This window comes from Pyrgilauda ruficollis, unplaced genomic scaffold (assembly GCF_017590135.1).
Source record: "Pyrgilauda ruficollis isolate IOZ18807 unplaced genomic scaffold, ASM1759013v1 scaffold23, whole genome shotgun sequence".
NCBI classification, from domain to species: domain Eukaryota; kingdom Metazoa; phylum Chordata; class Aves; order Passeriformes; family Passeridae; genus Pyrgilauda; species Pyrgilauda ruficollis.
The window spans coordinates 8,468,415-8,492,539 of record NW_024522539.1 but is presented as its reverse complement, the minus strand read 5'-3'; the positions used below and the strand labels follow the sequence as shown (position 1 = coordinate 8,492,539).

The 24,125-nt window shown below is 39.9% G+C and overlaps 1 protein-coding gene across 1 annotated transcript in view; it reads left to right on the top strand.

The window, feature by feature from the left end:
• Positions 1 to 21,424, top strand: part of ADAMTSL3 (ADAMTS like 3) — a 168,985-nt gene extending 147,561 nt beyond the window's left edge. The window contains exons 24-31 of the mRNA XM_041468945.1: positions 9,041 to 9,223; positions 11,239 to 11,358; positions 12,209 to 12,421; positions 14,460 to 14,643; positions 17,056 to 17,260; positions 18,107 to 18,216; positions 18,759 to 18,973; positions 19,503 to 21,424. Coding sequence (XP_041324879.1) covers positions 9,041 to 9,223; positions 11,239 to 11,358; positions 12,209 to 12,421; positions 14,460 to 14,643; positions 17,056 to 17,260; positions 18,107 to 18,216; positions 18,759 to 18,973; positions 19,503 to 19,612 — 1,340 coding nt within the window. The 3' untranslated portion in view covers positions 19,613 to 21,424. The remainder of the gene's footprint in view (positions 1 to 9,040; positions 9,224 to 11,238; positions 11,359 to 12,208; positions 12,422 to 14,459; positions 14,644 to 17,055; positions 17,261 to 18,106; positions 18,217 to 18,758; positions 18,974 to 19,502) is intronic.
• The last annotated feature ends 2,701 nt before the right edge of the window (positions 21,425 to 24,125 follow it).

Here is a 24,125-nt window from a genome sequence, read left to right as displayed (position 1 = left end):
GGAGTGAAACTGAGTGAAACATCACGGGATGAGCCTTTGTGTTCTCCATGTTCTACCAGGAGTTTATTCAGGATCACACAGACATTCTGTGGACATCTTCCACACAGACATTACTCATGCAGATTTCTCACTGGTGTCACATCTGGTCTTTGGGGCTCCTGCTAGCCCCCAGAATAGTTCTCCACAAGAAGAACCATCTAATGAATAAAGTGTCTGTGTGCATGAAGATTATTAGTGCCATGTCAGTAGTAGAGTTATTACTTTTAAATTTCTTGGCTGCAGTGACCTCTGAGGGTTTTTTTCTGTAGAATGAACAACCTGAAGGACATTTTAAGAGTTGTTCAATCCATAGTTTCTTCTACAAAGAAATTGACCTATATTGAAGATATAAACTTTAATCTTTTGTGCAGCATTGGCCTTTTGGGTACAAGTTTTTTTTTCCTTTGTCGTCGTTGCTAATTTGGTTCTTTCATCCTTTTGAAAGCCTTTCTCTCACACTCCAAAATTCATATTGAGATTGGAAAAAGCTCTTTGAATTGCTGAAGACCAGTGTGTCCTAGTGGACAGAAGATCATCAAAGAACAGAATAAGAAAAGTTAGCTGAACTGTACAAACTGATGGTTTCTCTTTTCTCTTCTTAGTTTATAACAAGACTATTTTTCCACTAATTATAATAAACTCACTTTTATAGCTCCCACACGAGCATATGTTAGAAGATATTCATACATTCTGAGTAGATTCATATTCCATTCTTACAGCCAAGAGCTTTTCAATCAACACACATGGTATAAATATCAATACTGATTGCTCCAAATTGCTCTTGGATAACATTTATTGCATTTGCAGAAAAAAAACGTCTTGTGATTATTGCTAAAATAAACTAAAACTGTCAGACTCCATTTATTATAAAAACTTCGAAAGTTCTAAGTAGAAGAGAGGGAAGAGTGGAAATACGAATAAAATGTGCGTTGTCTGCCGCTTGCTGGTGAGAGCAGGGAAGTGACACACACTGAGCTGGGGTTGTTTACACTTCTCTTTGCAGCTCTGAAATATCTTGGCACACAGGCCTTGAAAAGCAGAATCTGCACCTTCATCCAAATTCTGCATTCCTATGAATACGTTTTGGCTCTCTAATAATAACATACTGATAAAAAATTGTGAGAAACACACAAAGCCTGTTGTATCTTTTTGCATAGAATTTTCACAAAGGTGGACCAAGTACTTGCTGTCAGTGTTGGAACTTGAAACAGATCCAAAAAAATCAAGATTTTGATTTTCCATCTGTTGCTTCATTTACCCACATTTATTCCAAATGTAACTGTGATGCTGCTCTTTGTCTTCTATGCTTAACCCCTTTAGAAGACATCAGTGAAGAAATATAGAAGTTTAATACATAGGATTTTGGTTCCTCATTTATTTTAGGTTTTTCTGTATGTTCTAGAGAATATTAATAATAGATTTCAAAAGTTTAAAGAAGTGTGTACAGATTTATTTTATGAGGAAGGAATGACAGTATTTATAATTAGTACAATAGAAGGAAAATTTTTTTTCTCTTATGCTTTTTACAGTAAGTGCTTCTTCATTAGAGTTTTTGTTGGGATCAGGCTTAAGCAGGAAGGACTGAAAGATGTTCAAAAGCTTAATTGTGCTTTGCTTAGTGTCTGGTGACAGTCTGGGAACCTGAAAACTGAATCCCTTTGGATATAACTAAACTGAAGGGTGTGCCTGGGGACTGTACCTGATACTTTGCCAGTATTATGGGCAGTATGGCCTGGGGGTCCAGGAAAGCCTGACTGCATAGTCCAAAGCAGCCCTCATCCAAACACACACTGGGTGTCTTTTGGGATATTGGGACCTACCAGGTCTCTATAAGAACACATTCCTGAGGCCTTCCACTATTTCTGAGGCAGATAGAGCCTCAGGGAGGTGGGGGAAATCCATAAATTGAAATTGTTTACAGCACTTTTTTTTTTTCCTCTCACAGCTTTGATAATTTGAAAAGAATTTTCCTTTAAATTTCTAGTTCAGGAAGGGTTAAGATTGATTGTGTTAGAGGAAGGTAAAATTTCAAATACTTCATACTTCAGTCTGCAAAAAGTTGTTGAGAAGTTGCCTAGACCAAGTTTAACAAATTCTAATTATGAAAAGGAAGAGGTTGCCTCAGTGGTTAGCACCTGCTTAAATGACTGAGAAGAAGTGGTTAAATTTACAGTGGAGAGAGAGTAGGGTGCCCCAAAGGCTGTTTTGGGATCTTTGATGCTCAACATTTTTGTAAAAGTTCTCAGAAGGAATGTGATTAGTTAGTTGACTAAAACTGTGAAGAATAAAGATTTATAAAGGCTGTTGTATCTAAAACTCCCTGCAAATAGTTGCAGCAGGATAATCCCACAAGTAACATTTAAAACCTAGATGAGCTCAAAGGATGTTCAAAGTTGATATTTGCAGAATAAATGTACATATAGAACAAATAACCTTGAAGGCAGACAAGTGCATGTGGCTGTCCCTGAAGGGGTGGCAGTCAGAGAAAGGTCTGTGCAGTGGTGGTTCTCAGCTCCATGGAACACCAGCATGCCTGCTGGGTGCTGTCCAAGCCAAAATTAATGGCAGAGGAATGGATGAAATAATAGACAATATAAATGGGCCATTCTTTGAAGCTCTGGTGAATCCTGTTTGCAACTTGCTGACCTCATCTTAAAAATGATACAGTAGAGCAGGAAGAGGTAGAGAGAAGAGCAGTAGAGGAAACAGGCATCATCTAAGGGCTACTTCTGGAGGGTATGTTGAGTAAGGGTTGTTCAATAAGTGACATGATTTTTGTACTCTGCCTACACATCCCCAGGTGCTCATTGTTGGACAAAAAATGCTGAGTTAAGTGGACTTCAGGTCTAACTAAGGATAGCAATTCTTGTATAGTGCTTCAATTTCTGATAAAATTACATTTTTATTAATTTTCCCTTTAGAAGTCCATGTGTACTTTATGATGCTGAATGATGATAAAGTGTGATCCCTGGTGATGCAGCACTGTTATTCAGTGAAGTGAAAGTATAATTATGTAATTACACCAGCTGGGTAAACCAGGCTCTGTAACAGTGCTGAATTGTGGAATTGTCCTAATGCACACCAACCGAGTCTTTGTTGGGGGTTCACTGCAGAATTCACTCTAGCAGTCATTAGTTGCTAAATAGAGTTGCCTTATTTTAAATGCCTGATTTTGAAAAATATTAGCCTTAAACTCCTGCAGCTGGAAAAAAGATTAAGTTCTCTTTGACAGCCAGAGAGCTAAACAGAACCTGACAGAGCCATGGCAAGAGTGGGGTGGGAAGGGGTCTTGCTTTGGGAACCTGTCTAAGGAGGTCACCAGATGTGGGTAAGAATACCTAAATCCTGCCAGATGCTGCTACCACCTAGGAAGAGTGGCTGCTGCATGGCTGGTAGGAAGCAGGAGGGGTAAAGAGAGATTGAAAGATTGCCAGAGAAGGGGCAGTGTCAGAGGGCAGGCTAGGGATAACACTGAGTGCCAAAATGTCCCATGCTGGTTTATTCCTGGTGAAGCTGGCAAGACTCATACAGGTAATTTCAGTAGCAGCAGGTTTAGGCTTTTTAGGGTTCACTGGAAGTTGATTGCCCAAGTATAATTCAGATGAATATAAAGGCAGTTTGAGAATTCTGCTGGAGAAAATACCAAGGGGTAGCAGTGGAAGCAATTGCTGTGTAGGTTTTATGCTCAGTGCACTGGAGGTGTTAGTGGGTAAATAATAATCATTCATTGTGTGGATAGCTGACCCAGAATTGTTTCCTCTGAAAGGCAGACATGCAAATTTAGCCTCTGAAATAAGGTAAAGTTCTAGTGAAGTGCAGCAAAATGTGCTTTGTGCCAGCACAGTTCTGCCTTGCTCTTGAATGGGAAACTCAGAATACTTTATGAGATTCTATGTAGCTGGGGGGAAAATTTCTGAAGACGTATCCAGTGTTTTAGAGCAGGTAGTTAGTAGGCCAAGGTTTTTATGGTGTGTAATATTTCACAGGGCTTTCAAGGTTGGAGGAAATTTGTTTTTGAACACTGAATATTTTAAGGGCACCCTATAGTGCAGATTCCTTTTTTTCTCTTTTTTTAAACATGTGTTTTGCAGTCCCATCCGGAGATAGAGTTTTTTTCCATAACATTTGCTGTCCCAGGGCCACTCATGGTGGAAAATGACTTTTTTCATGGAACATTGAGTATTGTAGAGCTGCTCCAGTGCTAGTGGAAAATAACCTGTGTTTGAGGTCAGAAAAATAGATTAAACTAATTTTAAAGTTTTATAGCCACTTAGGTCTATAGAAGAACTTTTTAAGAGGATTTAGATCCGTTGCAAGAGTAAGATTTGCATTTTCAAGGTTTTTCTAAAACTAAGAAGGCCTGAGTTCAGGAATGCATCTTTGTTCATGAAGGACAATTACAGCCATCCTGAATTTTAAGTATGTGTTTAATTGTATTCCCTGGTAGGGATGGATTTAGTCTCATGCCTTAGTGATTTCCTGACTTGGAGCTGTAGGATATAATTGTTGGATTCTGCTAGTCTCTGGATCCAGTGATGGATCTCCCATTTGAATCCCTGGGATCTTTACTGCATTCAGGGATTCTGGGCCTTTGGCAGTTTGGGGGGGTTGAGTCTTTGGGCTCATCCTCAGCTGCATCTGCTGGAGATGGGGTAGGAAGGAAACAAAGGTGGCTACAGGCCATGTCTTCCCTCTTCCTCCTTCCCCTTTTTGTACTCTCTGGGGATCAAACCAGGAATTATTCAGCTTGTCAGTGTTGCTACAATTCTGTAATGAAAAAAGGCTCCTGAAGTTAGTTTTGTTTATTTAAAGTGCCTCTGTAAATCAATCTTTAAGTGAGTGAGAGTCAAGCATCTGCAGTAAAATTCAACCTTGTGCACAGGAAAAGGTCCTCCATGAAGTCCTACAAATATGTCCCAAAGCTGGAGAGTAATTTCAGCCCCTTTAAGGGAAGGGAAAAAAAAACCCAACAACTTGATTTTGGCTTATTTTTGCTAGTTTCATTTCTACTTGAGAAAACTGCTTAAAACTCTTAGGTTTTTATTTATATGAGTTCTAAAGGATGTTTTACCCAGAGGTTTTAGGCCTCAACTACTTGCCTAGGAAAAAAAATGAACTTTTTCTTGATTTTGATGGTATGCTTGAACTCTGTCCTGCAGTTTCTGTATAGGAAAATTGGTGCTTTTCACGGTGCAACTGGAAGAGCCTTGTCTCAAGAGGAATGTGGGAATTGTGTACTTTGCCTGCTCTTTCCCAAGAGCTCCTAGCTGAGACTCAGCTCAGTGTGCAGTGCTGCATACCAGTAGGGAAGGGAAATCTTAGGAGCAGTAAATATGGAGTCTAATTTCTAAAGAAGCACTGAAAATCTGCACAATGGAAGGTTTTGCACCTGAAATGTGCTAAAGCTGACTGCATGCTGGGGTTGTGATGGGCTATGTGATGGAGTTTTATGCAAGGTACTCCTAAGCAAAAAACTAAATGCACACCTAAAACTAGTTTTCCTAAGTGTCCTCTAACAGCAGGAGTTTCTCCTGATAGGAATTCCAGAAATGAAAATATAAACAAGAACTCTGTCTCTCATGAGATGTACAGCAGAAAAGGATTTTTCACTGGCCAGAGGAACATACAGATAAAGTGAAGCTGTCCAGAAGAGCTTGAAATGCTTGTACTGCTTTGCCCAAGAATGTGAAGGAGCTGGACTATAGGGATATCTTTTTCTCCAGCATTATTTCTTTAATCTGTTTCTAGGGTGTCTATTAGGAGATATCAGCCTTTTTTGAGTGGTTTCTCTACTGTGTCTCTCTGGATGCCCAACTCTGGAAGCATTTTATCCCAGTTTTGGGTTCCCCTGAAAGGCAGGGTTAGAGGCCCTGATTTCTGCCATAGAGCTGTGTCCTGGCTGCAGAGCCCCTCTCCTCTCCTCTCCTCTCCTCTCCTCTCCTCTCCTCTCCCCCCTTAGCTCAGGACTCAGTATGAGCATTTGCCTTGATATTGTTAATGGCAACCTAACCAAAAGCCACTGAAGAGGTCAGAGAAGGAGCTTGATTACAAATACCAGTTGTTCTTAAGCACATAGTCCAACATTTCTCAGATAGAGAATTGGTTTCCATGTAATACAGAGGTGGGAAAAGAAGTGGAACCATGAAATGCAAAATCTTGAAGGGTCCTCAAAATGGTTGCGAAGAGGCCAGCTCAGAGGGGCTCAGCACACAGTTCACATAACAATAATTAACTCCTAGATAAAAGTCTTACTCCTTGATAGTTTGGGGTAAAATACAGTGCAGGGGTGTTGTGATTATTCCCACTGCTGTTTTGAGCTCAAACAACTCTCTTTAATAGGTGCACCCCGAGAGTATCCATGTAACATCAGCTGCTGGAAAACAGCAGTGGTGCTTTTAATGTGATCTATTTAACTGCTTGTTTTCCATGGATTCCCCCTCACACACTCTTTATCTCTTACTGCCAGCACCCCTAGGATGGCTTGGGTGGATTCCTGGGCCATGACAGCTGGACTGGCTGCTGGCCTGTGGTGCAGGGCTCTGTCTGCACTTCTCCTCAGACCAACAATTTATGTTTGTGTGCTCACATTATTCACTTGAGTAATGGCCTGATTTACTTGTGTGTGTGGTATTACTCACTTGTTTTCCCTAAAGAGAAACAAATACAGCTCTTTGGAGAAAGAAAGAAGAATCATTTGCTATAACTTGAGTTTAAGGTGTGTGACAGATACCCAGTTTTGAACTTAAAATGAGTGGCAAAGCTATTCTGCAGATGTCTTCTGCAAACTGAACTCCAGTTCACATTTTAAAAGGCTCTACATGTCTCTGAACGAGGCACACGTAGAAGAATAGAGACATGGCAATTTTTCTGGGACAGCTCTAGGATATAAACCGTTTGGAAGAAAAATATTTGACTTCAGTTAAATCCCGGGAAAGAGCTACATGTCTGAATGCTGTCATGAGAGCAGAGGGAGGACTATCATGAGGTGATACTGCACTGATGTTTGATAGAGGCTCAGGTTAAAAGTTTAAATTTGAATCATTCCAAACGTTTTTGTGTTCTGTGGAATTTGACTTTAAACCTTTTTACTTCAGTCGCATCTCAGCTGTGCTGCTTCTGCCTTCTTTTTGGCTCTGAGTGGCCTGCTGCTGGGTTTTGGTGCCAGTGAGGGTAGTCTGCCTGCAAACCTCTAGGCCTTAGAGTAAAACAGCTCAGATCCTCACACCACCTCCTCAGCCCATCTGCAGAGTGAGTGTATATGCCTGAATGGCTGTGGAAAGTACACTGTAAAGGAAAAATGTCTGAGAATTATGCACTTTAGCCAGAAATCTGGGTAAAATGGAAAAAAGACCCTTAAAGCAAGACCTCATCCTAATTCCAGATGGATTTTTCAAAGTGGCATAAAGCTTCTTCTAGAAACTTGAAAAACAACCTGGTTTTCGGACCACTGTGCACTCTGCAGATCTTGTTTTAATCAGCTTTATTCAGTAAAACACAATTCTACATGAGTTTAAAAGCATGGAACAGCTGCTACATTGTCTAGAATAAAATCTGTGATTGCCCAGAGAGTGTTTCTCTTCACTGCCTTTCTAGACAAAATGGCGGGGGGAGCTTTTTCCTTCACTGAAATAGCAGCTTCCAAAAAATATGTCTGGTTCCTATTACAGCAAAGGAAAAACTTGAGGTGTGCATTGGAAGTGCTAAGCCAGTGATTGAAATGTTAAAGTTGTTCCTAAAGGCCGTTCCACATCATGAAGACATCATCTGTAAAGTAATACTGCACAATGATCTGTGAGGAGAGGAGGCTGAATTAGCGTTCAGGATGGCTGCAGCTTCCAAATGTCCCACATTGGGGTCAGCTCCTGCAGCAGAACCTAGCTGGGGAGCCTTCAGTGAGCACTGACCAACTTATTTAGTGAAAAAAAAGGGTTCAGGTGAGAGACTTTTTTGCTCTGTGACTTGTCCCATCCCCACACTTTTGTGCACGTGTGTGGCTGCTCAGTGTGCCACATGTGCCAACTTACCCAGTGGCCTCCCTGGGATTTTGGAACTTGGAAAGAGCATTTCTGCTGCAGCAGCTCAATCAGAGCACATCAATGAGGTGCCTGATTTGCCAACTTGCAAAATCTCTTTATTAAGGCAAGTATTTGAGGAAAATAAAACAGTTGAAGTCTTCCCACTGGTAGTGTGCCAGTGGAAAAATAATTTCATTTTAAAAAAAGCATTCAAAGTAATTTATTGATTAAAATTGAAAATTACATGTTATCTGCAAGAACTGAGGCTCTCAGAGTTCAAACACTATAGCAGCAATGATGATAGACCTTTTGGCTTCTGTACCACAGTAACTGAGATTGCTTAACAAGAGAACCCCTCTTTTCATTATTAATGTTCTGTTCTCTTCCCTTCACTCTCTGTCATTACAAGCTGTTCAGATCACATCTACAACTTGGAGAAATTGTCGCAAGTGTTTTGGAATAAATTGGCCACATGTACTTTCCAATCGATTTTTTTCTTCAAGACAAATATTGTTACCCCAATTTTTTTCCTAATTTTTGATAAAAAATTCAATCTTCCTTTCTCCCTTCTGTCCTTCCTTCCTTGTGGGAGGCAGGCTGAATGAGAAGGCACTGTGCAGATCTTCCCATCAGCTGGTCCTGACTGGGTTTAGTGGTGTCACATCTTTCAGTGAGATTCGTGAGCACGTTGCTTTTGTAGGACTGGCAGCAGTCTGTAAAGCTGTCCTTGAGCTGGGCTTGCAGTATTTAACCTTTGAGCTTTATTTTTAGTGGGATGCTGAATTATTAATAGGGCTCACAACTGAGATGTTTTTTCTTGTGAGTGTGAGAAGTGCTTGTTTTACTGCAGTGTTGTTATTTAGGTTTTCACAATCTGTGAAATGACACAGGAACTCAGAATTCTTGAATGCTATGGCAGCAGTTAGCAACATGAACTTTATGGCTTATCTCTCACAATAATTGTTTTAATTATTTTCATTTTAAAGGTGTTCCCAAACCAAATGTAACATGGCTGAAGAAGAAGGATGTTTTGCAAATCAATTCTTCCTTGGTTTTGAATGGCTCTTTATTTCTGAGGAATGTTTCCTACCGAGATGCAGGAACATACACTTGCAGAGCAACTAATGCTCTTGGAAAAGCTGAGGCTGCATCTGTTCTCCACATAACTGGTAAGTGCTAAATGAGAATTCCTTACTGATAACAAAAGTCAGCCAATTTATAATCAAAGTTTGACCATAAAATAGTTGGGGGCATATTTAACACTTTATTGGAAATTTGAAATTTTCTATTGCATCTGATTCCCTTGGATCTGTTCTCTATTTTGTGTTTCCTGCAATGTGGATCTAGGTACAGGTGGTTTGACTTGTGCCTTCAAGGTTGTTCCATCTTCTTGCTTCCAGGTGACAAATAATCAGCCCTTAAACCACCTGACACATTAGGAACTAAATCCACTGTCATGTTACAGTGAGCCAGTGCTTCTAACTAGAGACACAGGGCAGGTTTGAGTATTCAGAAAATCTTCAGGGAAATGCAGGAAAATGAAAGCAAAGACTGGTTTTGGGGTTTGGTGTTCATTTTTTTTTTTAATTATAGAGGCTGATAAAGTGTAGGGGGGTGGAAAAGAAAAAAAAAATCTGATTATGTGCCCTGAGCTTCCAGAACAGAAAATGTAAAGAAAAAACTCCATGTAAATACCTCTATTGTAAATAGATTAATAATGAAATTCTGTATAATGCAGTCATGCCTTGCAAATGACTGCAGTCATTGGATCAGTTGGCTCTAGAGATGAGCTGTCCCATCCCTCTGCTGTGCAAAGTGCAGCACAGCTCCCTGTGACCAGTCCTGCTACCAAGATCCCTTCCTTGGGCACACTCCTAGGGCAGGTTGTGGATGTTTGGGTCTGCTGGATGCAGAGGATGTTCTAGAGACAGAACAGGAACCTCTGTACGAGGTGAGTGTAGACTGAAGCTGCCTTCCTGCTTTCGGTTTTCCTGGAGTGCATCAAAACTTCAGATGTTCCAGAGAGGAATATTATTATAATGACGTGACTGGAATATTGCTCACAAGAGTCTAAATTTTGTTTCAGTTCCTGGTCATGTGACATTTGTTTAAATAAATCTGGGCTGGATAGGAGAGGGCCAAATTCTGCACGTTTTTGGCTGTGCAAGACTGCAGTGAAATGGGAGGACTTCTGCTGTCAGGACTTACAGATTGCAGTGGCTCAGTGTTGTCTGAAACATGCCATCAGATTTTTTGGCTTGGCTACAGGACTTGCTTGCCTGATCAGGGGCAGTCCAGCAGTAGCAAAAAATCTGTGCAGCCTTTCCAATAAAACTCCCTAAGGGCTGACAAGGCAACCAGTCCTTAGCTTGTGGAACTGGCCTCGCTGTGGTTTTGTGGAGACTTTTTTTGTCCTGGTGTTTACAGACAGGCAGGAGGATTTGTACAGAAATCACACATGAGGAAAAATGTTGAGCCAATGTAAAATGACCCAGAGAAGTTAGAATATAGCAAAAGATTTAAACCCTTCTGGAAGGAGAGACATAGATGTTATGTACATTCATTAAAACAGAAATGTTGACTAAGTGGTAAGAACTGTGTGTTACTGACAGATTGCCCACATTTTTGGCAGTTATTCTGCCAGCATATGAGAAAAAGGAGGAGTTGCTATAGTGATGGGCATTTCATCTACATTCATTATGCTATCTCTATGCATAATGAGATTTTAAAAGATGTTCTTTTTTCTATTATAACATTTTGTCATAATTCTACCTAATGGAACAGAGGAATTGGCCAGATTCCACTGAGAGAATTATTTTTATTACAATTTTTGCATGCAATGAAATAATAAATAATGTTGTCATGAAAAACAGGAAATACATCCTGTAAGTCTTGTTTTTACACTGTTACAGGCTTATTTTTCTTACAAATTCAATAAATGTATTGATTTATTAAATTATTCAGAAACTTGCACAAACATAAATAATTTCTGTTTCCCTGTACACATGTAGTTTATTTCTTAGGCTGATAATTTAACTGCATAAATGAAGTTGATCCTAAAGAATTCCAAACTGCTATTATCTTTCTGCTTCATAACTAGCATGCTGGATATTTTGATATGAAATGTTTTTTGGCATCATGATTTAATTCTTGCTCAGAAGAGATCTTATGCACTGTGTTACAGAACAAAGACTTACAGAGAATAACGCTCCATTATTGAAGGGAAGCAGAAGGAAGCGTGTCCTGATGGCATCTGGGATTGGTACAAATGTCAGTGTGGCACCTGGAGATCCACTAAGGATAGGTGTGTTGTCTTTTCTGCTTTTTCATTAATATTATTTATTGATTTTATTAAAATAATGCGGGCCTCATGGAAAAAAGTGGGTGCAATTCCCAAGAGTCCAGGTTTGGTGACCACCTGGATTTCTTAACTCTAGCTCAGCTCTCAATCACCAGTGAGGAGGCCTTAGATTAATATTATATTTTTTTATTCAGCCTTTCAAAAAATACCTTTCCTTAAAACATTGTGAGGTGAATCACCTTGACCCTAAAGCCATGCAATTACTCTTTGAGCTGCACTTGAAAAAATGGAAGGGATTCAGCTGGGCTCTCTTTATGTTTTTTTTTTCCTGTCTGAATGAATGCCTTTCAAAAATGGAAGGGATTCAGCTGGGCTCTCTTTGTGTTTTTTTCCCTGTCTGAATGAATGCCTTTGTTTCCATCCCTGCCTGTGCCCTGTGGAGTGAAAATGCAGGAATTTCATTTAATGTATTTATGACTTCTTTCCCAAACAGATAGAAGGTCTTTAATTGCAGACCTATTTGCATATTGTAGAGTCTGGGATGAAATTTTTGTTCCTTTAAATCATTGCTCCCCCCTTCCACTTTGTTCCTATAGAAGTTAAGTTTATGAGGACTTACTGAAAGGGAAATGATGGAGAGGTGTGGTAAGTACAGATGAGCTTACAGAGCTCATACCCCTCAAGGGCCAGTCAGGATTCTGGGCCCTAGCTTGGACTTCAGTGGATTTATGCATATTCTTGTTTTTGTGTAGAATGGTAATGTCCTTTATGCAGAATTACACACTTGTACGTACTTGTTCACAAATGTTTCAATGTGCTGAGAAAAACTTGCTAAAATGCTGTTGATTTTTAGGTTGCCCAGTGCTGCCCAGTCACAGGAATACAGTCCAGTGGCTCTTTGGAGACAGCCCAGTTGAGGAAGTTCAGACCTTGGAATACAGAACCCTGGTTGGGGGTCGTATCCTAGAGGTGAACACCAACTCTGGTCAATTTGCTGGACAATTCCAATGTCGGACTTCAGCTAGTGCAAAACTAATGTCAGTTTGGGTAAATGTCAAGAAGGAAGGTTTGTTGAAAATTATATGGCAAATTCTTGAATTTTACAATGTCTTCTTTTGCTCTGTAAAGACTTTCCTGATAACTAACCTTCTTTTCTCTGTTGAAAGTAATTCAGCAATACATAGCTTCACATATGGGAATGGGCTTATTTAAGCCAGTAGACAATGCCCATACTCAGAGTTGGATATGGTAATTAATGTGTTTCCAAATATCCTGTGAGGGTTCTTTCTGCTTGCCTGTGTATCTGAAAAGCTGAGAGAATGGGTCTTTGCTTAAACAGTTTTAAATCAGACAGGTTTTATCAACTTCCCCTTCAACAAACTTCTCCATGGTAGCCTACCAAACTGAAACATAACTGACTTTGAGGTCATCTTTGGAAATATCTTCATTATAATAAAATGATTTTAATGTAATTGACATATTCCAGGACCATCACAATTAATATGGCAGTGATCTTACTGCAGACACCCATAATCACATCAATATACTAGAGCACACTGCATGCTCACAGATGTCCATGTCAAATTCTCAAGAATGTTCTGTAAGGTTCCTCAACATAATCTACTGTAAACTTTTCTCTATGTTTTATCACTTCACGTATCAGTTTGATTTGGCTTATGGCTGATCTGCCATGGCCTTGAGCAGTCGGATCAGATCCCCTGTGCTCTCTATGAGGATGTTCTCAGTGACTCTTCATGGGTGAGGAGGGCTCTGGAGTGCCTGAGGTTATGAAGGAAGTTACATTTGCAAAGGAATCTTACTGAGACACATCTGTGATCAAAACATTTACTTCAAAAAATAAAATGTAAATCAGAAAACACCCTAATATAATTTTTCAAAAACTAGGTCCAGTCCTAGATCCTAATCTAGATCTCATTACTGGTAGAATTTCTGCCAGTGATTGAACTGTCCACCTGCAGTCTTCAGCTGGACTGCCTTTTGGTTGCCCTCTCCAGTGAGGCTGGCCAGTATTTTGGGGTGATTTCATTTTCTGGTTCTGAGCATTAACTATGATTGACACTTAAGTAAATGTTTCATCACTGCCATACCCATGCATTTGTGAGGCTGTAAAACCCCCTTGGTGGTTTTTGCACAGTAGGCATTTTGAGGGCACTTCTGAGCAGTGTCATCCTAGTTAAACAAACAATACAGTCTCTCAATCATAGCTGCAGTCAGTAAATTTAACTATTTCTACTTTGAAAAAGGCCCTTTTGTATTATTTTAAGAAATCCAGAAGTAATAAGGAAACATTGAAAAACAATAAGTTAAAGAATTCATTATGTGCTGCAAGAGTGAGTCTGTGGACACAGCTGGTAGCTATCAATTATTCTTGGTTATTATAGAAAAACCTGACTCCTTCTGTGATCACATAAAAATCTGTCAACATTGCATAGTACTTCATCTTTTACCAAGTGTCAAAAAAAATTGTGGAGGAAGGGGTAAGTGTGGAATTTTGACTAAATATAAAGGTAGTAATTGTTAGAGGTGATCGGTTTTTAATATTAAACGCTCTTTAGAACAAATTCCTTTTTCATCTTGCCAGATGCCTCAGTGGCAAATTATTTTTACATTAAATACTTCTCTGTAGTTTAGTACAGGATTTTCTTAAATCCTAAAATTATGTGATGTGTCTGGAGTAAGATGAGTTTTGTTCAGGACAAACTTGCTGTAGAACAGCAGGAAACCTAGAGAGCCTGATTTACAATTTCCTCTTTTTAATGCTCATTGTATAAAAATGTTATGAAAGTTTTAAAGGAAGCTCATCAGTTCCTACTGTGAGCCAGGTTCTGCCCTTCATGTGCTGATCTCATTTGCCTTCTAGAGGGCTCCATGCTCATAGGTAAGGGCTGAACTTGAGGGGAAGCTGAGCAGAACTAAATTCTACTTTGGCCCATGGTCCCTTTTCACAGTGCTGAAATATTTGCTTTTCTACAGAGGATGTGGTGTCTGTCCAGCCTACAGAGTGTGCTGCCAAATCAATCAAAGTGTGACACAGTTCCAGCATACAGTGCCTCTCTCACACTGCTTCCAATTGTATTTCTTAGGTTACACCTGGGAATATGCTGAGTGGAGTCCTTGCTCTGCCACCTGTGGGCATTCAGGAACCCGCTCCAGGAGCCTGCAGTGCACAAACGCAGAGAAACAGAAAGTAAATGAGTCCCAATGCAGAGAGCTGCAAAAACCAGGGATTGTTTACCAGCCCTGCAACAGAGAGGACTGCCCTCCCAGGTAAACTCCCTTCTGCTCCATTTCCTTGAGCTCTTTGTGTATGAAAATGCACTCACCACCTCCTGAAATTGTTTCTGTGCTTATGCTCTGAGTGTGGCATGTGGGGTTTATTCCATCATGAGCCTTAAAGCATGAGAGATGTGGAAATGGATCACAAGTAAGTAGGGAAACACTTGATTCAGCTGAATAAATAAGAGCTGAGTGTGTGTCCATGCTGCTGCAGCAAGTCTTGCTGCTACCACACCACACCTCAAAAGCTAAGCTGGAGATGTCTTTGAGACTCTGGGATGTGCAGTTTTGTGGAATCTGTGCCACCCCAGACGGAAAGCTTGTTGTGTTTAGAGTGGCCAGGGTAACTCTGTGTTCACCTGCTCTCCTTTGTGCTGGCAGAGCTCTCAGTAAGATGTTTCCTGAGGAATGCCTCATTTCTCTCTAATGCCCCTCACCACAGTGCTCCTTGAGTGTCCTTCCCTGCCAGTTTTCAAACTGGATCAACTGGGGATCACGGGGTTGAAAATATTTATATCACAGACAGGTGTATCACAACATCTGACTCCAAAGGCCAAAACCAAACCTCTAGACTATTTGAGCTGCACTGAGGATTCCAGCTCAACAGGGTGTTTCTCCAGGTTTTCAATGGAAATGCCACAGGATCCTCAAAATACGTGCTTTTTGTTGCTTTAAAGAATTGGCTATCACCATCAGCAAAACTCTGTGAGGAATACACACACTTTGGAGCTGTCCCTCACTGGAAAATGTTGGCAGGGAAGTGTTAAGACCTTAGCTGACATTGTGAGTGTGCATCTTGCCAGTATGCTCTAAATTCTGTCTAAATGCAGAAAACCTAGCCACAGATATGTATCAGGAGAAGTTGTTTATATTTCATTAGTAGCAGCCAAAAAACAGATTATTTTAAATTGTGATACTGAACTCCAGCCAGCCCAGAGAAAGCTAACATTTTGCCAGTAGAAAAATACTGAAATCAAACTAATAGTTTGAGACACAGCTTCAGTTGCAGGTTTCCCTCTGAAGCTCCAGCATTTGGAGCAGAAGACAGGAGGGTGCAAGAGGTCCTGGGGCTCCTCTGAGCAAGGTCATGCTTTTCAGTGGATTGCAGGGCATGACTAAATAATCCGATTATCACTGGCCTTGGAGTATTCACAACATAAACAAACTGGTTCTTTCATATAGCTAAAGAGAATTGTCTTTTCATATGCTTAGATTCGTTCTGCTTTTAATTTGCCTTTATGCAATCACCAGTGGAAGGCAATTGTGTGTATGCTAACATAATTAACTCTGCCTCAAGCCATACTTTTATGCTAAAATATTAATTGGTTTTCTTTTATGGAATATTCCATGCTTTCTACACAGGAAGAGCATCCCAGATGCCTGGAATATAGCCCTGTGTATGCTTCTTGATGCCTTTAGCCTCTCTCCTTCCCTGTGATTGCTGACCTGGGAGGGAAGTGCAAAATGTCCATTCCATTTTCCCACTTACTGATTTCTGCACAATCTTCTCATCTCAAGGCAGCTGCTTAGAAAGCAACCATAGAATTATAAAGGCTTTAGATGTATGGTCAATGGCACAGGACCTTAATTATTCAAAGAGTTTTGCATGTGTTTAGTCACTTCTCTCTGTCACAGTGGAGAGCTAGAGTTAAGCAAATATAAGGCCTTGAGTATCTACTTAACTTGTGCTTTGTTGTGCATGCCCTGCACCAAATGTTTGCAAAAGTACTTCAGCTTTAAAAGGGAGAAGAAGACAAGGGTGCAGACTGTAAAAGATTAATCTTCCTTGAATGGATATAAGCTGTTTGAGTGTAAGAGAATGAAATAATTGCTGAAGAAAATATAATTTTTTTCCTGTTATCACCGTTGTGGTACACATAAAGTCCATTTTATATTTCTAGCCTGGATTTATGCAAAGAGCAAGTCAACTTGATTGTATTACTACCTGCTGCCTCCCCAGTATTGCTCCTAGCTGCCAAGACTGACTAAATATTTGCAACTTCTAATCAATAAATAACATGTTCTGCTTGGGTCGTTGTCTGGTGAGATCTCAGTGTAATAAATTTGGATGAGTTATGGCAGCTGTCACTTTAGTACCAGCTAAATTGTTACCATCCATTTTATAAGTAATGGAAAAGTACACTCTCCTTCCTGCTGGAATGTCACATCCAGCAGGGTCTATAGGGCTCACCTAGTAACAGATTCTGGTAACAAACATTGTAACCTCTGTTAGCAAATATGCTGTCATCAGTTAACTACGTTAAGACCATGCTCAAGTGAAGAAGAAGCTGATTCTAACTATTCTCACATCTAAAACTTGCAAGGACAGGTTCTTTTGCATTTTCTTTGCAAATTACCACAGGACTGCAATAATGGCTGTAAATGTGTCTGTGCATCCTGTAGGTGGGTAGCTGGGCCGTGGTCCGAGTGCTCTGCATCCTGTGGCAGTGGATTTCGGCACCGACAGCTGTCCTGTCACCAGGCCGTGGCCGATGGCAGCACCCTGGCCCTGCTGCCAGGAGCCTGCACAGCCAGGGACAGACCTGCAGCAAGGAAACCCTGCCTGGGGCACCCCTGTCCCCTGGGGCCAGCACAGGCCAGCACACAGGTACGTGACAGTGTTTGTCTGCAACCTCCTTGTGTTATGGAAGTGGGACAGTGCCATGAACTGGCTGAACATCTGTCCTCTTGTGCCTGAACATCTGTCCTCTCGTGCCTGAACATCCCTCCTCTTGTGCCTGCACATCCCTCCTCTTGTGCCTGCACATCCCTCCTCTTGCACAAGGCAGGAGCTCTGTGGCTGTAGTTACCTTTCAGTCCAGACAATTAGAAATCTTTTTTCATTTTATGCTCTCTGAGCAACATCTTTTTTTTGTTGAAGGCATGACTTGAAACCAGAGTATTAGCTGCAGTGTATTTTGTAAGCTAAGCCATTACGATGTATTCCATTTTCCAAGCTAGTTTATTGGTTTTATTGGAGTCATGTTAGTACACAGTTTGCCTACCTGTACTTATGAAGTCCCCAAAAAAGATATATGAATGTGCTTCAACAGCATATTGAAGTAGTTGTTCAATTCACAGAATGCACAGAAGCCTGTTTTCCTGCATTTTCTGTTTCTTTCTTCATGCAGCAAACTTGTGTTCATCTTGATAAGGTTTGTATTTACTGTTCAAAGTGCAAACTAATTAATTAGAATTGCTGTTGCTGCATTCCCAATACAGGTTTTAGCAAGGCAAGTTTGTAATGGGCAGAAAGAATTCTGTAGCAGTAGGGATGTGGCACGATGAGAGAAGACAATGCATGTAGCTTTAGGAGCAGGCAGGAAAGTCAGAAGGCAAGATGCAAAAAATCATGGCTGGGCTGTGTAGCTGGGTAACTCCAGGAGGATAATTCTGTTGTTACTAACTTGGCTGTTTCTTTTTCCCTCCCCTCACCCTTTCTCTCAATTGTCAGTGCTCTGGCCGCTGTGTTGGCCGCCCTGCAGGTTCACAGCACCCTGAGTTTATATGTCAGCTCCAGAACGGGTCTTCAGTGCCAAACTCTTCTTGTGATGAAAGAAAGAGGTAAACAGTGGGAAGAAGTTACAGGTTAGATTCTTTAGATGATCAAGTTGAAGGTACAGGATTGTCACTGCAGTACAAGTAGGCAAATTGTTTTGTGTCAAAGGAGAGGAGGTAGAGAGAGTCGTCCCTTTGCGGACACGATGAATTCAGGAACCCAGGAGGGGTTATGCCTGAAGAATACACAGCATCCAGTATGGAGTGCTTCATGGTCAGTCAAGTTTTCTTAAAGATAAAATACCTTTTCTATTCCAGGGTAAGAAACTAGTTTAAAGAAACTCATGTTTTCTCATGAGTGAGAAGGTGTGAGCACAAAATTAAATAAAGGGAATTCAACTTAAATATAAGGAAAAATGGAACAGGTTACCCAGAAAGTTGTGGTGTCTCCATATTTGGAGATATTCAAACCACAGAAAATCTTGAGGATCCTGGTCTAGTTGGCTGTGCTATGAGCAGGGGAGTGGGGGCTGATCAGTTCTATTGTTGTGTGAATAAGGGTTTAGCACAAAAGCAAACATTTCACTGCCATTTCTTTCCCTGCACAGCCCTCCTGCCAGAAGGAACTGTTCCTCAGAGGGGTGTGATGTGTACTGGCGGCCAGGCCCCTGGAGGCCCTGCAGTGTGGGCTGTGGGACTGGCTTCCAGTCCAGACGAGTGTCCTGCGTGCACAGGCAGAGCAACAAACCCATGGCTGAGCAGTTCTGCAGAGGGAGGAAGAGACCAGTGACCTGGCAGCACTGCAATGTCACATCCTGTGGCAGTATGTAAATGTTTATTTAAATATGAGCATAGTAATAGGTTGTAGCAGTTATATTAGAAAATGACTCACAGTTGTACACTATTGAATCTACAAGCATTTGATTGTACATCAAAGGTAAAACTATCCTCTCCAAGGAGCACTTCGTAATCCTGGGGTTTCTTTTCTCTAAGTAGGCCAGTTTGATATTGAAGTCTCAAAAGCACTTTTAGAAACAGGATATTTAGGAAGTTTTTTTGCAAACTTCCCTACATGACTGTGCCAGTTGTGACTCAAAAGTCTCTGAGCGAGCTCTTAATGCCTCCAAGATGGGGTTATGTTCTGAAACAGACAATGAGTACAGGAATGCAGTGAGATCACACCTCTTACTCGTGACCTTGTTTAGCTTTGAATCCACTGCTGCCAGAAATGCACACTCAAATAATTACAAAGCTAACAGGAACCCATCAGTTGTTTACAATTGCTATGGCAAGCTCTGTTATTTCTCTTTTGCTCATTATAAAGCCTTGTAATGTTTAAATATATTTTTCAGAGGGCGAATGCAAGGATAGAACTCACTACTGTACATTTGTAAAGCAACTAAAGTTATGCTTGATAGACACCTACAAACAAAGATGTTGTCAATCATGCCAAGAAATGTAAGTCCTCTATGGCAAGTTCATGATGCTGCAGTGAAGAGATGAGAAGAGTGGTTCATTAAACTAACCTGCCTGAAGTATATTCTTGTAAATGAGACATTAGTTGTAACAGTTAAATGGCAGTGTGGGGCTAATGAAGACACAGTATTGTGGATTGATGTGCTGGATAAGGTATTTTTTCTGGGAGCTTTCATTTTTCATTCTTTGCAGTGGAACTTCTAATGTTTTAAACACGGATGGATTAGCAAGATAATATTATGGCATATCATCTGTAAAATTTTGCAGGCTATAATTTATAATTTTATCTGTGAAAAAAACATTACCTAAAAGCAACAAATACTGGTTACTATCCTTAACTTATGGGGAAGAGTCACAAAAATCCTTCAGAAACTTTTGGAAATGCAGCAACTATTGATTCCCAGGATTTTGGTTTGGGGTTTTTTTTTCATCATATTTAACACCATTTTTAAATTTACAGAAGCTGTGGTTTGTAGCTGTAAAATTTTGGCAGCAGCTTAATTTTCACAAACAGCTTGAGCTTAAGGGTTGATCTCACAGGATATGCTTTACGGATACTAGTTCTCAGATGAATACACAGAAGTACATTGAATTTTTCCTGCTTGTATTTCTGTGTATGCAGTAAGAAGCTATAGATCCTAGTACAATTTTCAAAGCAGCAATAGATTTCTTTTGAATAAATGAGGTGTCATTTTTTATTGTTTCTGTTCTAATTCCAGTCTCTGAAGTACAATCAAAGTTCTGGCATGGTTATACTTTTGTACTGCTATTAAATGAGACAGAAGCTTCCTTGTCAGAGCTGTGAACAAACACTTGTGAGCACTGTTCTCTTGCACATCAAGTCAAATGAGGAGCCAGTAACTGGACAAAATACCTGTCAGATTTCTTGTCTTGAATAATCATTCTATTTTTCTCCATTAATGGGGGAAAATGTCCAAGGAAGAATTATTAATTGTGAAGATAGACAAGTGCAAGGAATCTCTGTTGAGGATTTTTCCACCAAGATGATTTTTCCATCATGACCATTAACCATCTGAGTCATTTGCAAGTTAATAAATTCTTACCATCATATTCCTGGGTAAATTATCTTCCATATTGCAGATTGTCGGACTAGGGCTTTAAGCAGAGAGTACCCCACATGATGCAGAAAATAGATGGTTTTTCCTTTTGTAGTTTCCAAGCTACTGCTCATACTGGAGGCCTGAATGCTCACTTTGACTTGGCTCCTGGGTTCCATCTCTGACCTGTGTGACGGGCAGAGGGCTGGGAGTGCTCAGACACAGCACAGAGGGTTTGCATCACTGAGAATTAGGGTAGCACTACTGTATAGAAAATGTTTAGGGTGGACTATTGTGTCCAAGGCTGACTGCAAGGAGAGGATGTTCCTGATCATTACCTTTTTCATCAGCAATGGGTCTTGATTGTTTAAGCAGTTTTTTAAATTAAACATTTGTAAGATACTTTTGTAGATATTTATTGTCTGATTTAAAAGTGCAATATTTTTTTTTGTACAGTGTTTAATAAAGATTTTTGGACATATATTTTTTCTTATTACCAAAATTTCTTATTCATGTTTTCCCTTTATATTTAAAGTTTTGAAATGTTAACACAGCATTTTTGTTGCATTAACTTTGGTTAAATATGCATGCTATACTGAAGCAGTGCTGTAAATGTTTGTGATTGCAATTGGCATGACATTCCTCTGTAGATTATTTTATTGCTTCTCCAGTACCTGAAGATTCTAGCTTCTTGAACGTAGTTTTGATTTTTCTGAAATAAAGTATAGTTTGATTATTCACCACTGTGATTACCCTGAGATTGTTTATTACCATGATTTCCATGGCAACTGTGCTTTTGTTCTTTGTTATTTTTTCAACTTACTTTGTCCATAATTCTGAGATTTTTTCAAAGCCTCAGATTAGTTCTTATACAGTCTATCAGACATATTGTCAGTTTTCACTGCAGTCTGTGTGGCACTGCTATTAAGATACAACATAGATGTAACCTGACTGAAAAAGTGGGAAGAAAATTTGCCAAGATCCAAATGTCAGCTCTGATTCACTGAAATCTAGAATCAAGATTCTTTAAAAGGTGGAATAAAATTGGATTTCTTTTCTGGGCCTTCACCAAGCAGAGTTCATTTAGATCTAACAGAACAGCTCCATGTTTTGTATTTAGTGAGTGATTGGTATACCTCCATGAAAAATAAATTGTTTCAGAATATCCAACATGTGTAAATAGTCTTTAGAAAGGATAGTCTAAGAAATAGTATGAACAATAAAAGACTTAATTTTTTTTATTAAATAGAAAAAAAATGTATAACAATTTAATGGTGGTATTTCAGAGTTATCCTAGATAACAATATTGGCAAAGGCTTAATTTTCCTTTTGAATTCCATTTGTGCATCTATTAAAAAAGCAAAGGCTCTGTAGAGCAGTGCTGTGGAGCCTGCTGCTGGAGGGCAGAGTGCACAGAAAGCACTCTCAGAATAGCAGCTGAATCCATGAATAACTTTCTGCTTTTACATCTTGGTTTAACATGACATCATAAAGTGCTTTTTTAACAGCTGTTATTTTGGAAAAATATTAGTTTTCCAGCCGTCTCTTCACTTGGTCTGCATTTCAGTAATTTGTTGCTCATGAAAAGGCTGACGTCAGGTATTGAATAGTGTCTGAAGGTTTATAATATCATTTGATGCTTTTCCTGGAAGCACAATCAGCGTTGGGGCTTTTTCAATTGTGAAGTAATAAAGGCTTCTCTCTTTCAGTATTAAACTTAGGGGAAAACATTATGGACAAAATGAAAGGAAATATGCCCCTCCACCCTAAAAAAGCCTTCAAACACATCTGCAGAGGAACTGTTAAATGTATCTGAATATGCCCTCCACTTCCCTTGCTCTCAAAATGTCTGTACCGTGCTGGTAGGTGGCAGCAAATGACTTTCCATAACTTAAGGGAGGGAAGTGACTTCAGAACTGAAAAAACAGCTGTGAAAATTTAAAAAAGCATCTGGGCTTCCTTGCAGGCCCAGCAGAGGAGCCATTTTGAGCAGAATATGCAGGCACGTGTAACTTCATGGATTCAGACTGCATTTCTCCCTCCCTAGAGAGGAGAGCTGGAGGGCATTGGGAGCTTCTCAAAATGGCTCCAGAGGTACCAAGACTGTGTATAGCACGTGGACCTGAGCAGATGTGACTGTGCAAAGTTTTGGCTTTGTTTCCTCAGTTGTGGCATGACAGAGAATGACTCAATAGAGTGTATTTTTTCATTTGTGGTACAGAAAGATGACAATCAACTGGACTTCTTCCTGTCCTGCTTTCAGGATCTCTCAGATTTACATCATCCTTGTTCATTCACATTCTGAGGGAGGTGAATAATTTTCAAACAGAAAAGTAAAACTGATTTGCCATGTCATTAACAAAGTAAGTGATACTACAAAATCACAGTACACAGACAAAAGTTCTGTAAAAGTGACTGATGCTCTGATAATGTCTGGATGCCTCTCATGCAATGCTTTTGTGCAGAGCTGATTTGCTCAGTTTGGCTTTCTTGCTTTCATATGACCAGTTTCATGCTTTAAAAATGCTCCCATCGTTGATCTTAGCCCTTTAATAAGAGACTTTGTTTATGAAGTACAGCCACATGATTCTGCACAACCCAAATACTGTTCTACACCAATGGGTACAAGATATGCAATACTGAGGAAAAAATCATACTGGAGCAGTGTGGTAGAGCATGACAATACAGTTAATTACAGAACTATTAATTGGGACTTGCTTAAATCATGAATGTAATAAAACTAAAATTGATTCATCTGGATATTTCAAAATCAGCTAAAGATATATAGAGAAAATGCTGAATGTTTCATACAGAAGCAATTTCATATAAAATTTCTGTTAAAAAATGGTGTCTGTGTATTTGGAACAAGCAATTCTTTGAAAAGCAGACAGACTGAAGCCAGGCTGCCCACAGATTTCTGCATCTCAGCTGGTATTTATTTTTCCCTGAGTTTACTCTATTTTCAGTAAATCTATGCAGTCTCATCATGAGATTTGATTGAATTTGCACACTGGGCTTAAAGATGATTCAGACATGCACTAAGTCTGTCAGTGTGTCCAAGGTGCATCAGTTTTGTTTCCCTTGGAAGTAAGGCTGAAAGAGCATGATCAGGGAAATTATGAAAACGCGTCTAATGACATGCTTTTGGTGGCTGAGTGTTTTCAACTATATGAACAGAAAAAGAGTGAGATTACCACCTGTTAATTGCTGCCAGAAATTACAGTGGGACCTTTGTACTCACTTCAGATCTGAATGAAGTTAAAGTAGTGATGACTACAGCTAAAACCAGGTTTTTAGAAATGCATAGGTGTCATGGCATGCTATCTTGTGATCTGGGCAGTAAAATACAAAGGAAAAAAAATCTTACAGATTACTGAGATTATGACTGATTTCTTAGATTATGGTAAATAGCATTATTTGCTTACTGTGTAAAATATTTTA